General features: G+C 53.8%; 1 protein-coding gene across 1 annotated transcript in view; it reads left to right on the top strand.

Annotated features, from left to right (window-relative positions):
* The first annotated feature begins 2,511 nt into the window (after positions 1-2,511).
* CRAMP1 (cramped chromatin regulator homolog 1) overlaps positions 2,512-16,864 on the top strand; it is a 54,064-nt gene continuing 39,711 nt past the window's right edge. Inside the window, exons 1-2 of the mRNA XM_040635560.1 lie at positions 2,512-2,827; positions 12,183-12,376. Coding sequence (XP_040491494.1) covers positions 2,512-2,827; positions 12,183-12,376 — 510 coding nt within the window. The remainder of the gene's footprint in view (positions 2,828-12,182; positions 12,377-16,864) is intronic.

The following is a 16,864-nucleotide window of genomic DNA, read 5'->3' as shown; positions in this document are numbered from 1 at the left end:
CCGCCCCGCCCCGCCCCGCGCGCCGTCCGCCCCGCCCCGCCCCGCGCGTCGTCCCCGCGGTCTCCGCCGGGCCGCCGTAGCCGGAACTGCTGCTGAGCGCGGTGAGCCGGGCCTCCGAGAGCTAAGAGGCGGCAGCTCCGGCGCGCGCATCCTCGTCCGCAGCTCGCCGGGCGCGGAGGGGACGTGCCGGGGCGAGCGCTGCTGGGCAACTGCTTCCGAGGAGGGAGGACCACACCGGCGTCGCGGCTTCAGTGCAGCGGACGCTCGGGGGCCGGGGCTACCCGGCCCGGCCGGTTCTGCGGGCGCCCGGGAGGCCCCCGGGGAGCCCGCGAAGCCAGGCCGCTGCGAGGCGTTGATGAAGAAGGTGACCGGGGGCTGGGGCTCGGGAGGGGTGGGCCTCCCGGACCGGCTGTCATGGCGAGGCCCGGCCCCTAGCCGGAGCGGGACTGCGGGAGAGGGGAAGCGGCCCGCGCCCTGGCGGCGGTGGTTACGCACGCCGTGCTTTGTCGGGGTGGCCCGGAGGAGTCCGGACCGAGCCGCGTCGCGGGGACAGCGCTCTGTGTGTGCAGCCAGAAGTCGGCCCGAGACACGGAGGGTTTTGCTTTTTCCTTCCCGAAACCTGACAAACGGTGTCGGGCGGGGATTTTGCTGGAGTTGATTCCACCTCTGTGCACGGTCAGGAAGTAGCGTTGGAGGTTTTCGGCAAAGGGATTCCATGCCCGTGGCTTCCTTTTCCTGTAGGGGAAAACTCTGATATGTGTCAATATCCTCTTGACTCTGAAAGGCCGTGTCCTTCTGTGTCGAGTGCTTTCCAGTGTTAGCCAGGCAGACGGGCAGGTGTCATCTGCTGTGGCTGGCGTGTGCTCTGTCTGGTCCTGGCTTGATTGTGGGTCGTTTTGGGGTAATGGTCCCTGGGAGTAGGGTTCTCCACATTATAACTCGGAAAGAGGCCCTGTGAGGTATTTCCAGGTTTCTTAAGTAGGGATGGTAAAGTTGAGAAACCAACAGCGAGAAGTCAGTCCTGTGCAGTGAAGTCCTTTAAAAAGTTTGGCTATTTGTCCTGTGTAGTTTTATTTTTTGGCAGGGTTTTTGTTTTTGTTTTTTTGTTTTCACTAGCATTGGCCAAATCATTCAAAAAATTTCTAAGACCAGTTTCAACAAATGAAAACTGTTACAGGTCATTCTGTGACAGAATACATCAGAGCAGTAGTAGGTGTTAGTATGATTTTTACTCATTTGCCAGTCTTTCAGTAAGAGGTCTTTGCCCCTATTTCTGTATTTCATTGTTAGCCTTGATGCCTTGCTCACTTTTACCTTTTGAATGAGAATGTTAACATTCTGAGCGGTTGTGTTGAGCACGTCAAACACGGTTTGGGCACAGTTTCAACACCTGTTGAGGAATCTAATATTTATCTTTCTTGCTTTATCAGAGGTACACATTACTGACCCTTTTGGGGCTTATAATGTTGATACTGCCTGATTCTCCGAGTTAATTTTTGAGTGGGTCTGCATTCTGGGATGCATTTTTATAGACTCATGGAGTGTTGTTGTTGACATTTCACGCAGCAGTGGGTAACAAAGTGAACGCAAGAATTTTATTAACGGTTATCAAGAGTTTTTGCACATCGCTCTTCTGCCCATTCTTGCATTTGGATCCGGACATGTCTGTGGTGTCGCTTTCACCGGTGGCTCCCACCTGTTCCATGCCACAGGCTCCTTTGTTGCAAAAACATTTTTAATTTGTAAATCTCCCCAGCAGCACACACCTCCCACCCTGGGAAGCAGGATTCCCAGAAACCCCGAGCTTATTACTCTTCGTGTGTGTTTTAAAATGAGCAGGCGGACCGCCAGCCGTGGGCCACCATGGAGTCCCCTGTGCACGCAGGCGAGCCCGCTCCTCTCCCCTGGCGGGGTGGATCCGGGCCCCACGCCCCGGCTCCGGGGCCAACTTTGGGGACCGGCGTGCGGGGCAGGTGCGCGGGCCCGGAGCCCCGCGCGTTTTGGGGGCGGGGAGGGGTGGGGTCGGGGGCGCGGGCGCCGAGGCCCGGGCGGCGCGGGGAGAGGCCCGGCGCGCAGGCCATGAGCCGCGGCCCCGCCGGGTAGGTGGCTCCGGGCCCGGCCCCGAGCGGCCCCCGGGACCACACCCCACCGTCCCCCCGGGATCCCCCTCCTCCCCCCGCCGCCCCCGGCCCCTCCACACACCCCCACCCCACCCCCAGGACCCCGCCGGCCGGGGCGCCGCGCGGGCAGGGCCGTCCGGGCTCGGCCCCCGGGGGCCGCCCGCCCCGCCGCCTCCGCGCCGCCGGGCCGCCGTTTCCTGGGGTCGGCGGCGGGGCCGGGGCCGGGCGGCGGCGGCGGGCGGTGGCGGCGGCGGCGTTGGGCGGGCGGGCGGCCGGGAGGGATCGGGAACAAACAACGGCGGCCATGTTGAGAGGGCATCGGTGCGCTAAACTTCTCGGGCAGGCTGCCGGGCGCGCGCCTCACCGGGGTCTCCCCCCCTGCCCGGCCAGGATGACAGTGAAGTTGGGAGACGGCGGCGGCGGGGAGGACGGGCTCAAGCGGCTGGGCAAGCGGTCGGCCGACGACGACTCGCTGGAGGGCGAGGGGCCCGGCGGCGGGGACGCGGCCGATGAGAGCGGCGGCACAAAGAGGGACGCCAGGACCCCCCGGGACGGCGGCGACGGCCCCCCAGCGCCCGCGGGCGGCCCGCAGGACCAGCACCACTTCCTCCGGTCCAGCGTGAGGCCGCAGAGCAAGAGGCTCAGGAAGGACTCGTCGTGCGCCGGGGGCAGCGGCGGCTCGGGCGGCTCGGGGCCGCGCGGCAAAGGTGAGGGGGCCCCCGGGTGCCTGCGGGGTGGGGGGTGGGGGGCACCGGGCAGGGGGCCGCGCCCCCGCTCTGCCCCAGGAGCCTGCGAGTCTGGGTCGGAACTACGTGAGGACGCAGGGAGGACCCTTTCTCTGGGCCAGTACAATGGATTCCTGAAGGGTGGGTTTTGTTGTCTCTGCAAGGATCGCCCATGATTTACACGGTAGGCTATTTTAAACTGCAGACAATGCTTTGGGGAAGGAAAGAGGGAATACCTGCTGTATCTCTTTACCGGAGGTCAGCTGGCCGACACACAACAAAGGAGTGGGCTTTCCAAACCCGTTTCGTAAGAGCCAAACGGGATCGATCACAGGATCCGACTCGGGCCCATCGCCCTCTGCCTCAGGAATTCTAGGCTCAGGAGTCCTAAAGACACATCCAGATGCAGCTCTCAGAGTCCACGAAGGGGTGTCTCCTAGGGCAGGAGGCCGCGGGAACACTTGTGGCCCGATTCAGGCAGGGAGCAGTCTGCGTGTTTGCCCTGATGTCCCGGTGAGGGAGGGAGGTACAGCTTTACTGGGGTCCCCACCCCAATAAGGAGAAAACGACGTGCCAGTGTCGCTGCTGCTCCCGCGTTCCTGATGGTACAGGTGAGCTCCTCTTCATGTCCTTTCTGTCTGAGGCCAAGTCTGCAGCACTTTCATAGGTAGCAGATGTAGTGAAGTTCTAGTGAGTTTTGCAGGAGAAAAACTTTTACTTAGTTCCTGGGGAAATAGTAATTTAAATTTATTAGAAGCTCCTGATAATTTGAAGAAGGAAGGATCTCAGAAACTAACGGAGAGAGAACCATTTTGGAGACCTGTGCCAAATATGTACAATTACACTCGCTTCTGCCTTCTCACCTGACAGGGCTGGCCTTACCAGATTCTTGGTAAAGATTCTTGATGTAAGCATACTTAAAGTTGTGAGTGTAGAGTAATTAGTGTGCTCAGAAACTAAACCTTGAGTCCTGTGCGTTTATGTTGGTGTGAAAGTTGCTGATCAATTAGGAAAGCATTGATTTGTTTTACCAGCTTTGTTTGTTTTGTAAAAAATAGTTCTTCACTCCCAGTTACAGGTGTGTCTGAGTTCTCACCCGTAAGCTCCTGGGATGCCTTCAAGGGTTTGTAGCTTCAGAAGCCTTAGCAGCGTCCACGGCCTTGGCACCTTGGCCCTCTGACCTGCGTTTGCTCGTTTGACTTGTGGAATCCGCTGGAGAAGCATACTCACCTGTGAGACGAACAGCAGTGACTGCTTGCACGAAACGAGGCGGTGGAGTGAAAGCACTCTCCGGCTGTGTGTGAGGCGGAGTGGTGCTAGCGCTTCGGTCAGTTGATGAGGGGAAGTCTACTCTTATTTGCAGAGTTGAGCGTGGCTCAGACAGAGAAGGGCTCCTGGATTAGCTTCACATCAGCCATTGGCGCTTCTGTTCTTGGTTCTTGTCCCAGCGCGGGGCGTGGAGCAGCAATCGACTTTCCATTAGGAAAATGGGTGTTTGTTAGAATTGGTGCTTCTTGTGACTTCTATGTATTTTCTTGTTTTAGCAAAGCAAATATTTCTTTAAGTAAACATAAAGCTAAATCGTAACGGTGGCTTTTAGGAGTAAGAAGTGTGTCTGCTTTGCTTCCCAGAAAGTGTTGAGCCTGGAGTTTCCTGGTGGGGCCTAATCTTGTCTGCAGCTGTCGCCGTGCCCAGGACACCCCCTCCTCATGCCTCCGTAAACTCTGCTCACTTAGCACCTCCATTAACAGCCAGCAAAGGTCCGGTTCTGACAGCATGCCTGGTAACCTCTGCAAACATTTCTTAGAGGAGCGTTTGTCTTGCAGACTGGGGAAAGCTCCACCCTGTGTGCTGAGTGCGGATCAGTGAGGAAATGAACAATCCTGGCATTTGTTAGTTTTTCACTTGAAAACAGTATAATTTCCATTATGCTTGAGGAGTGCTCCCAGGGCAGTCATTGGCGGTTCTTTGGTTGATCCCTTACCACTCTGGCCAGTTAGAATCTGAACAGACAGGCATGAGCACCTTGCAACGAGTCTGGAGGAAAAGTCTTACGGAGAAAAGGAAGTCTGCCTTGTGCTTTTGTGCACACCACTGTGTTTTCTTTCTGTCTAAGAAGACATTCTTTTGTCAACTTCAACGAATAATAATTCTTTTGTAGTACTGTTCCGTGGTAGATTCTGTTGAAATTTCAAGAAGGGCAGGGAGCGAAGACTTAGCATCTATGTGCCGCACATGTTACGTCTCTCTTGCTCTCATTTTAAGTGGGTTCAGAAACTGAGGTTTGTTGTCTTAACCACTCGACCTAAACGGAAGGTGAGCTGCAGGCTAGAGACCAGTAGATCTGTGTGATGCCAGTGCACGTGTTTCTTCTGCCCCGCCGTACCGCCCAGAGACCTGAGGGTGCATTTGAGACTGAGATCCAGAATTCATGTATTTGTAAGAACCTGGTCCAGGACACAGAGCCCTGAGGCCCTTTCCCCTCTGGCCAGTTTGTGATCTGGATGATTCTGGGCAAACTGGTCTCTTTCTTGGAGCCTCGATTTCTTTGTCGTCTGTAAATGGGGATAATGCCAGTGCCTGGCTCCTGCGTTTACTGCAGTAAATAACACAGTCAAGCCCTGCTACAAGTGGTTAAAAGGCTCCCAGCGCTTCTGTTATGGGAAATGTGGGCATAGCTTTGAGGTTAGGGAGCTACAGAGTCTGGACAGGTACACTGGGTTGGGTGTCATCTGTTGGGAGGTAGAGAGAGGTCCCAGGAATGCTCCTGAGCTGCTGCCTGCGCTATGGGGACAACTGTGAGCGCAAGGTAGACTCTTGGTTTCTCTGCTGCCCTTCAGTCCCCTGCCCCACCCCCCCCTTCTGCCCAAGAACCTTAATTCCCCCTGACTTTGGGCCAGCTGGCCATGAAATGTGCCATCTCCACAGTTGGGCAGCATTGCCTGGTTTCACTCTGCTTGTGCTTGAGAATCAGTAAATCACTGTACAGAACTTATTTATATTTTACATAAATTACAGGCTGCTTGTAGCTTCCAGGTGTTTTTAAAAGACATCAGGTGAGATATGTCATCCCGATGTGGTCAGCCTTTGGGAGACAAGTACCATACAGGAGAGAGGGGTGAGCCAGGAGACCCGGCTTCTCCCCCAGAGCTGCTTTGTGGCTGGCTCAGCTGTGGGGCAAAGGGAAAGTCCCTTGACGTGCCCAAACTGTAGGTTCCTTACTTCCAAAATGGGTTGGGTGAGATAGTGCCTAGAGCCATCCTTACCATCACGTTTAGGGGTGAAGGGGTCAGCTGTGCGGACGGGACTCGGGTCCTGTGTGTGTCAAGAGAGTATTCTGGAAGGTAGGTTGCCTGAAAACAGGGTAGCTCTGTGTGTGTGGGCTCTGCCTAGCCCTTGTCTCTGGGGGAGCCCTGGGCAGGGAGTGGTCAGAGTGCGCCCCCTCCACCCAGGGGCGTGCCCGCGTGTCATGCAGGCACAGTTTGCTTGTCGTCGGCTCTGCGGTCACTTGTGTTGTCACTGCTCAGGCATCTGGGCCAGGCCCAGGAGGCTGGTTGAAGTATGGCCATGCATGCTGCAAACTCCCTGTCCATACTCTCTGGGGAGGGAGAGGGACAATCAGATTGTCACAGACCACTGAGACTCTAGCGCTCTGATTCTTGTGCCCAGTGTGACTCAGTGTGATGTTTAATAAAATCAGGTGCAGTGATGACATTGTGGAGCCCACCGTGGCACCTGGGCAGGGGCACTGGGCTCTGCCGAAAGCCCTCAGACCTTATTGGGAGAAGAGGAGGAGGAAGGCAAGGCATCTCCTCCCTCCCCACACATACCCTGTGTGCTGCACCGTAAGGTAGAAGACACAGTAACCCCGACATGTCGTATTGTGTGACCTGAAGCCCCTGTGCATGGTAGGTTTGGTTGGAGACCTGTGTCCCTGGCCACTTCAGAGACGGGCCCTGATGGAACTGTGCACGCTAGAGAGGAAAACATTTGCAACCCAGGGACTCTCGTAAAGAACTGCGTTCAAAGTTGCATGGATTACACTGGCTTCGCATTGAAGACATGGACAGAGTATAGATGAATAGGTGAGGGAATGTTCGGATACTGGTTTGAAGGCCGAGCTACTTTTCAAATAACCTCGTTGGCTTTTAATGTCAAAACTAACATTTCTATGGTGTTTGCTTGTGGAATTGTCCTTTGCCAATCAAGGATACTGTAGGATTTTCATTTTGTGTCATATGCCACGTTTCGTTTTGTGTCATAGGAAGATGTAAAGACGATAGAGGAACGATTTCAGATAGCAAAGTCAGAGATATAAGAACAAGCTTTGTCGTAGGAGGTGGTGCATGGAAGCATTTTAGGACGTTAAGTGTAGCGTTAGCACCGAAGATGGACGTGAGGAATGCCAGAGGAGGGAGAGGTTCTCAGGTATCACGTGTGTGAGGGATGTCGAGAATTACTGACAGAAAGTCTTCATCTTATGTTCTTCTCAAATGTTTTAGGGACAAGCGGTGTGCCTTTGAGGAGCCCAGCCTGAGAGTGTAGAGGATGCCGAGGCTCGGCGTCATGTGGGGGCTGCAGACACCATGGATTGTGAGTGGGGTCACCACGGCCCGTGTAGTTCCAGGTCACCTTCAGCTCACAGAACAGGATGTCTCGGGGCAGGGACCCTGCCCCGGGGCTCCAGTGGCACGGCTGTGGCGTCCATGCTGGCTCTGCATAGCCCGGTTGAAGGATGAGTGGGTAGGAGACCGTGTGGAGGGGAGCGACTTGCGGAGGCCTGGTGGGCAGCGGTGTGCGTGATGACGGATGCCGGCCCAGGGGAGGCGTCTGGATCCAGCTGCCTAGGTGACACCCTGCCTGGGAATGGCCTTGGTGGAGAGGGTGCCCCCTCCGTCACGTCTGGGCTCTGAAAGCAAGCTTGACGGTTGCGGTGCTTGACACGGATGACCTGTGCTATGAGGGCTGCAGGAGCGGCCCCTGGGAGACCTTGGCATTTTGCCTCTGTCTCGACTTTGGCATATCATGACCTGAGATGGACAGGTGCACGGAGCACGCATGCCATCCTTGGCTTCTCAGAGGTCCCTGTCCTTGTACCACAGACCCAGGCCACGAGGAAGTGTTCCTGCGCTGGGGTCGGAGGCAGGTGCGCCTGCAGACGGACTTCCTTTAGCTCACGTTGAAGCGTCTTTCCAGCTGAGAAGGGGCAGAGTGGATGAAGTGAGGGGAGGCTCTCGTGTTCTCCCCTTGAGGGACGTCACTGAGTGCCTCGCAGTGCTGGTCCGCTGCACTCTGTTCGTGTTCCTCACCCTGGGAAGGAACTTTCCCAGACTCCGAAAGAAAGCTCCAGGATAGTGAGTTATTGCCTGACAGGACAGATTGTCGTTACATCTTCTGTCTCTGACCTAAATTAAGTCACACGGTTTTGTTTTTAGAAGTGAACATCTTCCAAGCATCCTAACCCTTGCCACTCTTAGCTGTGTGGCTTTGCGCACGTCACTGACCCTGTCGGTTCCCTTCTCTGTCGCAGACGGAGGGAGGGGTGTTGAGGTCCCATTCCCTCCCCCCTCAAGCCCCTGGATCCTTTAGCTCTGTGTGTAATAAGGGTAGAGAAGCATCCTAGCGGCAGCCACGATGATGTCGTGTGGCTCGAGAGGAAGATGCCCAGGTTCTAGCTGCCCGGTGACCTTGGGCCTTCTCTGAAATGCAGAAGATAGCTACGCACAGTGAAGAGCATTTGCAGCAAAGCATTTGCACGTGCTTTCGAGGTGCCATAGAGTCTCACGCTCCCTGATCGAGCCGCGGTGTGGTGTGCTGGCATGCTGCTTCCCCCTGGGGGCATGGGTGATGGGGTTCCAGGCTCATTCAGAAATGTGTGATGGGGGCGGGGCGTAGAGGAGGCACGCAGCCTAGCTTGTCCAGAGGTGGAGTGGGCATCCACGCAGCCTTGGGAGGCCGACCACGGCCGCACGTCCACACCCCTCGAATGCAAGCTCTGGAGAACAGGTTGTGGCCGGGGCAGGTGGTTTAGAGACTAGGGAGGAGGCTGTTAAAGTGGTCTTACCCGGGTGGTATGGAGCTGGCCTTGGAATGTGGCCACAGAAATGGGGACAGGAGGAGCTAGGTGGCCCCCGGGCATTTGGAGGAGTGTGACACAGAAGTAGGTTGACAGGGAAGAGTGGGCTCTATATTGGAGGCCCTGGGTCTCGGGGTGGGCGAGGGGCCCCTGCCCTGCTCTCTCCTCTCGTGGAGCATCTGCTGTGTGTGAGGCCTGGTGCCAGGCTTGGGCACTGAAAAGTCAGACACTGTTTCTGCTTTCAGAGACCACACTGTTGGGATCCTATTCTTGTACTTGGTTTCCCTGCAGGTTTCTTGGATACCGACTCCTCATCACACGGACCCTTGTTCATCCTCTTTGTGGCCTCAGAAACTAGTTGCATACAGAGCGTTGACTTTGTCCTCCACTTTTTTCCTCTGGGCTTCTTGCACCCCCATCCCCCACCCCGGAGAAAGCCCTCGATTCCACCCAGTATTATTCACAGTTCCTACCTCCGGCCATCCCACTTCTGTCCTTGCTTGCTTCTGTCTCCCCCCTTGGTTGTCACCATTTTCATTGTGGTGCTTCTGCACAGGTGGGAGCCCCCCCGCCCGCCCCGTGCCCTGGGCTTGCTGTCGCATCCCCCACAGTCTCTCTGTCCTGCTTCTCGTTTCTGCTTGAGCTGAAGTGAAGTGCTGAGCCATCCTTGTCTGAAATTTGGGGGATGGACCAGATGGCCTGTTCTCTTTCTACTCTGAAGTTTTGTGATTCTACTTTACTTTTAAAAAGCATTCAAGGTCTAGAATGGTGGTCACCAAATGTTAGAAATGGTTACTTGGGGGTGATTGGCTTTCTCTTTTGAATGTTTTGAATGTTCATATGTTTGCTTTATCCTGCGCTCTATCCCTGAGGTTCCTTCCAGCTCAGAAGTGCTTCCATTGTGTTTTCCTTCGCTATTCATTTTCCTTGTCTTGGTCTCGACGGTGCTGTGATCCAGTGAAATCTCACAAGAGCTAGCCACACGTCTGCATCATTGACTTTTCAGGGACATGTGTCTGTTCCATTCAAGTACGTCCGGTACCGCTGTGGGCTGACAGAGGTAAACCTGAGCAGGGTTGTCAGACTGGATAGCAAGTTGCTGTTGTTTTGGAAAAAAGAGAGTTGATGAGTGTCTCGTCAGAAGTTGGAAAGGACTCTGAAATGCTTTGCTGTGGGTGGACAGCAGCCCTTCCTCGCATAACTCTGCCGGAGGAGGTCCAGGGTCCAAATCAGCCGGCACTGGGGTGTAAGAGCCGTGTCCTAGATGGCTCCTGCGACCTGGCCTTCAGTGTGCAGCAGAAGCGTCTGTGGCGCGACGGGAAGTGATGCGAAGCCAGTCATCCCTGCAGATGCACCTGAAAGCCACTGCCGCTTGGAGACATTTTGGGAAGTGCTGGATTCGCTAGTCGGGTCCTATCTTGGGTTTGCTTTGGTTCGGTGAGGAGTGGACCAAGTAGACGTGTATTGAGTACACCCTTAGCCCACTGGGCAGCACTAGACTCCCTAGAGGATGATTCTGTTGGGCCCGTGGGCCGGGGAGGGAGTGGCTGGAACATGGGCTGGCTGGGCTCTGAAACCCTGAGCCTGACGGTGCTCTCCACTACCGTGCATGTAGGACCGCGAGTACCGAGCTCTCGGACAGAGAGCGCTGGCCGTTTCTGCAACGGTAGAGATTGTGCTGAGCCATGAACCACACGTGGGCACTGACCACTAGAAATGTGGCTGGTGTGAACGAGGAACTGGGTTTTTTGTTTTATTCAATTTTAATTAATCTGCATTTACTTCTTGGGTTGTGGCAACTGAATTGGACAGTGCAACAGTGATAATCAGAGATTTGGGGGACCCAATCATGCTGCCTTCTGAAGTCCCTGAACTGGTGCACTTTCCACACGAGAGATTCTCCCCCATTTTAGGTAGTGGCATGATTTTTCTGTGTGTGCGACCACACATTCTGCTCTCCAGTAGCTGACTGATCTCACACAGATCTGTGACAGTCTGGGAGGTTCAACACGTGTGTCCGTGCACAGTGACCCTGCCTCCCCCTGTCCCTCAGGCCACCCCGGCCCCATGGCTTGTGTTTTTCCAGGGACAGTCTTTGCAAGCATATGTGGATTAGTGGACTTAAAATGTTTCACTGCCTCTGATTTTCTGTGAACTCCCTGTCTTTCGTCCCTGCTCTGGAGGCAGACCCTTGTCAAGGAGGTGAGGGAAGCATAGCAATGTAGGGAGGCCTCTGATTGCCCAGGAAGAGGGCCTACCATGAAAAGCTCAGGAATATCTCACTAGGAAAGAATTTTAACGATGATCTGCATTTGTTTCACTTTTGCTTTTCAAAACGCTTTTATTTTTATGATCCTGTTTTTACCACCCTGTCCCCCCACACCCCCCAGACTGTTCAAAGTTTGGTGATTGCTCACCATGGACGGTCCTGAAGTTCCATAGGATGGAATTCCGGTCATTGGAGGGGTGTGCTGGGCTTTCCCTGCCTCTGAGGAAGGAACCAGATGGGTGGGAGGATTGGGTTAGGTTGTAAAACGTTTTTACATGTGACCTTTGCCTCTCGTTGATGGCCTATGTTGTCCCAGGAGCATGGAGCTGTCAGTTCATGGCAGCCCGGCCCGCATGGTACTTCGTCCTGCTCTCCCCTTTCTGCGTAGTCTCCAAGGGCTTGTCACGACATTAGGAACCGATGCTTTCAGAGCGCTTGTGAGGTTCTCAGGTCGCCCTCAGAACATGAGATTTTGTTGGTGGAAACTGATCGAGAAAAAGGGGTTCCAAGACCCTTGAAAGATTCTTTTAAAGGCATCATATGATTTGTATTTTATAGTATTGGTTACATCTAAGAGAAGGTGGCATTTCACACACACTCAGATGTTTCTTGAGTTTGAATTTCAATGTGTTGATTTGAAAAGACAGGAATTATTTCACCCCAAATACATTTGAGAAAGGCGCTGTGATAGATGACGTGCAAGTTTTCAGGTCAAGGGGGCAAAGGGCTGTCTGCCTCCTGTGGGGACGTGGTCATCATGCACTTTCAGTGGGTCTGCGGAAACACTCTTTCTTCTTTTTCTCACTGTAAAAAGATCAGAGTCGTGAGGTCAGGTCAGGAGGAGGTCATTGCCAGAAAGCCCCAGCATGTACATGGCGGGTCCCAGCTGCTGTCCTACGGTGGTACCACCCACTGGAGGTGTGTGTGGTGGGGCCTTCCTGAGCTCTGCAGCCTTCTGGAACAGGTCACTGTACCGTTCTTTCCTCTCTAAGGAGCCGACGGTGGCGGATCGTCATCTGGAAATGGGTCTGGGGCTGCTCCCGCTGCCGCTGCAGGGGGCTCTCGCTCCTCTTCCCGGAACTTGGGGTCTTCCAGCGGCGAGAAAGAAGAAGGCAAGAAGGCCCGGCGGCAGTGGGAGTCTTGGAGCACAGAAGACAAGAACACTTTCTTCGAAGGGCTGTACGAGGTGAGCTCTGGGACCAGGAAAGGCGGCCAAAACTCCCCGTCTCTTTCCACTTTGTCTGTGTTTCTCTTTCAGTTTGCTTCTACCTTGCTGACCACATGACTGCGAGATCTACTAGGTCCGCAGTTCGATTAGGAGTCTCTCGTGGGCAGCAGCCATGGGTCCTGAAGGCTCAGGACTTGCCCTCTGACCTTGGCCCTTTATCCCCTCATTGTGGCTTTAAAAGCTGATACTAGTAAAGTGGTTACTAGGTGTCTTTGTTTGATTCATTTCTTTCTACTCCAAGAGTCTACCCGTTCTTTCAGATACATTCTTTTTTTTTTCTTTTTTTAAAGATTTTATTCATTTATTTGAGAGAGAGAACGTGTGTGTGCACACACAAGTAAGAGCCGGGGGCGGGCAGAGGGGCAGAGAGAGAGAGGGAGAGAGAATCTTTTTTTTTTTTTTTTTAAAGACTTTATTTACTTATTTGACAGAGACAGCCAGCGAGAGAGGGAACACAAGCAGGGGGAGTGGGAGAGGAAGAAGCAGGCTCCCAGCGGAGGAGCCTGATGTGGGGCTCAATCCCATAACGCCGGGATCATGCCCTGAGCCGAAGGCAGACGCTTAACAACTGCGCCACTCAGGCACCTGGGGAGAGAGAATCTTAAGCAGACTCCTTGCTTAGCACAGAGCCTAACGTGGGACTCGATCTCATGACCCTGAGATCATGACCTGGGCTAAAAGCATGAGTTGGACTCTTAACTGACTGAGCCACCCAGGCGCCCCTCAGATCCATTCGTGACTGAAGAGTGGAGCCCTGTCTCTGGGCTTTCCCTTTGCAGTTGAGAGGACTGACTCGGGAGGAGTGGTCCCTGATGGGGAGGGACAAGGGGACACTTGCCACGTCTGTCAGAGCCGGCAGCTTAACCCTGAGAGATGTTGCAGTGGACCTGGGACAGAGTGGAAAGTCCTAAAAATAGAAGCTGCTCCCCGGTCCCACTGCCCAAAGAAACAGCCGTGATCCCTCCCAGCTATTTTCACTTCCCTGTTTTGCTTTTTCAAGTATTTGTAACCATAGGGAACATATTTCTTTTATTAATATCCAATGCATTTTCATGGTAGGTTACAGTTCTTTTGCTCAGTATTTTTTTTTAGTGCCTGCAAATATTCTATTTCAGGTGAAATCAAACTGTGGCTTGCATGCTTGCTGCCCATTTTTATAAATAAAGCTTTATTGGGACGCAGCCACGCCCTTTCACTTGTATATAGTTTCCGGCCACTTTGACGACAGTGGCGGTTACAGCAGATACTGAGTAGTGCGAGACGTCTGAGTGTTCACCCTCGAGCCAGTCCTTGTCCTCTTTCACTGTCTTTGTGTTGATGGTTGTGGTTCCTTCCAGGTTCTGTTGTAAACGATATAAGCAGTCACTGTCTCCGTGCACCTTCCGTATTTTAGACCGCCTCGTTGGGATATAGCGTCAGGAGTAGGTTACTCAGTCAGCGAGCCCTATTCCTTTAATAGCCCGGTAATAGCAGTGATGGAGAAGTCTTGCCAAGCCTGGCAAACAGGGCTCATAGCAGAAAGGGGCTTTGGAGTTGATGGTCTGCAGTGTCCATGAGAGATTAGAAAAGGCGAGGAGCTAGAACTCAGTGCTGATGTCAGAATATTCCTGTGGCCGCACTTCTCCCTTCGGGGAGGCCACCGCTTTGGTTCTGCCATCCCGGTCGGAGAAGGTCCATCTGTCCGTGCTGATGGACTCCATTATCCGGGGAGACCATGAAGTACATATTTGTGGCTGGTTCCGGTAGGTGCAGAGTCCTTCAAACAAGTTCAGATGTGTTCTCTTTCTCCCTGTGACAGTTGGAGAGGACAGCCTAGAGGCTGCTCTGTATAGTCACACCCCCAGACTGTGGCTCCTTGAAGTTGTTGGTTAGGCGCAGAAGCCTGGAGGCCCCAGGCCCGTTCTCATGCTGCTGCGCCCCTGCAAGCGTTGCTGCGGCCCTTCCCGGGGAGAAGGCAGCGCTGCGGGTCGGGGTTCCTGGGTGCAGAACGCAGGCGGAGGCTGTGTTTGTTGATTAAGAGTGGGGGAAGGGTTCCCCATCAGTGACCCGCCCTGCCTCTCTTCAGGTAAATGAGTGTGTGTTCCTTCTCACGGGACCAGCTTTCTTGTTCTACGTTTTATGCCAGTAGGTGTAGGAGGTCTCCTGAAATCCTTGATGAACAGTCACTGACCGTCGTGTCATTTCCCGCTTTCCCCAGTCAATGCTGTATGGGGGGGGGCACGAGTCTGTACTTTACAGCTGACCCTTGGGGTGTCTGCCCGAGGCGCAGCGGGACTCTGGTGGGGTCTTGATGGAGGGCTGATGAGCTGGGGGGCTGCGATTGAATAGCTCGTGCTGTTGGGTGTGGGAGCTCAGCACGGGCCTCTGCTCTGTGGTGTGTGTGCCATCATCCCTGCCTTTCATGTGACAGATGCAGCTCAGCGGGGATTGAGTCGCTGTCATAGCCTGGAGGGACGGGGAGGGGACGGGCTCCAGCCCGATTGGATGCAGGAGCTCCAGCAATGTCGTTGAACCTGTGTCCCCCTGCATGTGAAGTGACATTTGCTGTGCTTACTGTCTCCTGCTTCAGACAATTCTGAGATGAGAGTGCCACCCCTGCCCCTCACTCCAGTTGGGACAGTTCTGGGAAGGACTCACATGGGCCAGGCCTATCCCAAACTCTTCCTGTGGCCTCCACGACAGGGAGCTGGTGGGGAGGCCAGCAGGGCGAGCGCCTGCACTGACTCGTCCTTGACATCCTCTTGCTCCGTCTCATTGGCGGTTCTTCACAAAGCCCATCACCGACTTTCCATTTTCCTCCTTCTGTGTGTGGTTTCCGCCTTACAGCCACACGGCCAGCATGCGGTCCTTCCTTTTCACCGGGTGGGTAATTGCTGAGGGCTCATCTCCTACAGAGCCCCACAGGAGCGCTAGGGTGCAGAGAAGCCCCCCATAAGGGCTGACAGTCTGGTTAGGGAAGTGTAGCAGGAACGTGAAAGGTGGTGCTGTCAAGAAGCCGTGCTAACAGATGCCACAAGAATTCAGAAGGCAGCATACTTTGAGGATCACAAAACTCAGGTTGCGGTGCCAGGCCGGCGAGTGCGTGCACCTGCCTGGGTTGGTGCCCTGCTGCTCGGGAGCTGAGGGATGGAGAGGCTGTGTGCACTTGTCGGTCATGGTTCTCATCAGGAGCTTAGGGAGGGTCTGTGGGGGAGGGCGCACCCATAACAGGGCACTTAAGGACACCCTTTTATGTTTATTTTTTTAACAGTGAAAAAACTTTAATTCTTTTAGATTTCTTATACTTTAATTTTTCACTTTAAAACCATTTCAGACTTGGAAAAAGTTGCGAGAAGAGTACAGAGAATTCCATGTGCCCTTTCCCGATGTTCACGTAACCTCAGTGTGACCAGCACAGTGAGGAGATTCGACGTAGATACTGTCGCATTTACTGACCTGTGGGCCTTACCAGGTTTAGCTCGTGTTGCCACTGATGTCCTTTCTGGATCAGGGCCCCGCGTTGCATTCAGTGGTCCTGACTCCTGAGCCCTCCACCTGGGGACAGGTCCTCAGTCTCTGCCTCCTTTCTTCCGTCTCTCAAGACCTTGACGCTTTTTTTTTTTAATCTAAATTCAATTTAGCTCATCTATATTGTATTATTAGTTTCAGGAGTAGAAGCCAGTGATTCATCATTGCATAGGACACCCAGTGCTCATTCCATCGCATACCCTCCTAATATCCATCACCCAGTTACCCCATCCCCCACCCCCTCCCTTCCAGCACCCCTCACTTTGTTTCCTAGATTTAAGAGTCTTTCATGGTTTACCTCTCTCTGATTTTATCTTATTTTTCCCTTCCCTTCTGTGTTCATCTGTTTTGTTTCTTAAATTCCACATATGACTGAAATCATATGATAATTGTCTTTCTCTGACTTGTTTCGCTTAGAATAATACCCTCTAGTTCCATCCACGTTGTTGCAAATGGCGAGATCTCATTCTCTTTAAGGGCTGCATAATATTCCCTTGTATGTATGGACCACATCTTCCTTATCCATTCATCTGTCGATGGACATCTGGGCTCTTTCCATAGTTTGGCTGTTGTGGGCATTGCTGTTATAAACATTGGCGTGCAGGTGCCCCTTCTTTTCACTACATCTGTGTTTGGGGTAAATACCCAGTAGTGCAGTTGCTGGGTCGTAGGGTAGCTCTATTTTCAGCTTTTTGAGGAACCTCCACACTGTTTTCCAGAGTGGCTGCACCAGCTCGCATTCCCACCAGCAGTGCATGAGGGCTCCCCTTTCTCCGCATCCTCTCCAACATCTCTCGTTTCCTGACTTGTTAATTTTAGCCATTCTGGCTGGTGTGAGGTGGTATCTCATGGTGGTTTTGATTTGTGTTTCCCTGATGCCGACTGATGTTGAGCACTTTTTCATGTAAGACCTTGACGTTTTTAAAGACTCCTGGTCTG

This window comes from Ursus maritimus, unplaced genomic scaffold (assembly GCF_017311325.1).
Source record: "Ursus maritimus isolate PB19 unplaced genomic scaffold, ASM1731132v1 scaffold_2, whole genome shotgun sequence".
In the NCBI taxonomy this organism is placed as follows: domain Eukaryota; kingdom Metazoa; phylum Chordata; class Mammalia; order Carnivora; family Ursidae; genus Ursus; species Ursus maritimus.
The sequence above is the reverse complement of the archived record's forward strand: the minus strand, read 5'-3'. Positions and strand labels throughout refer to the sequence as shown.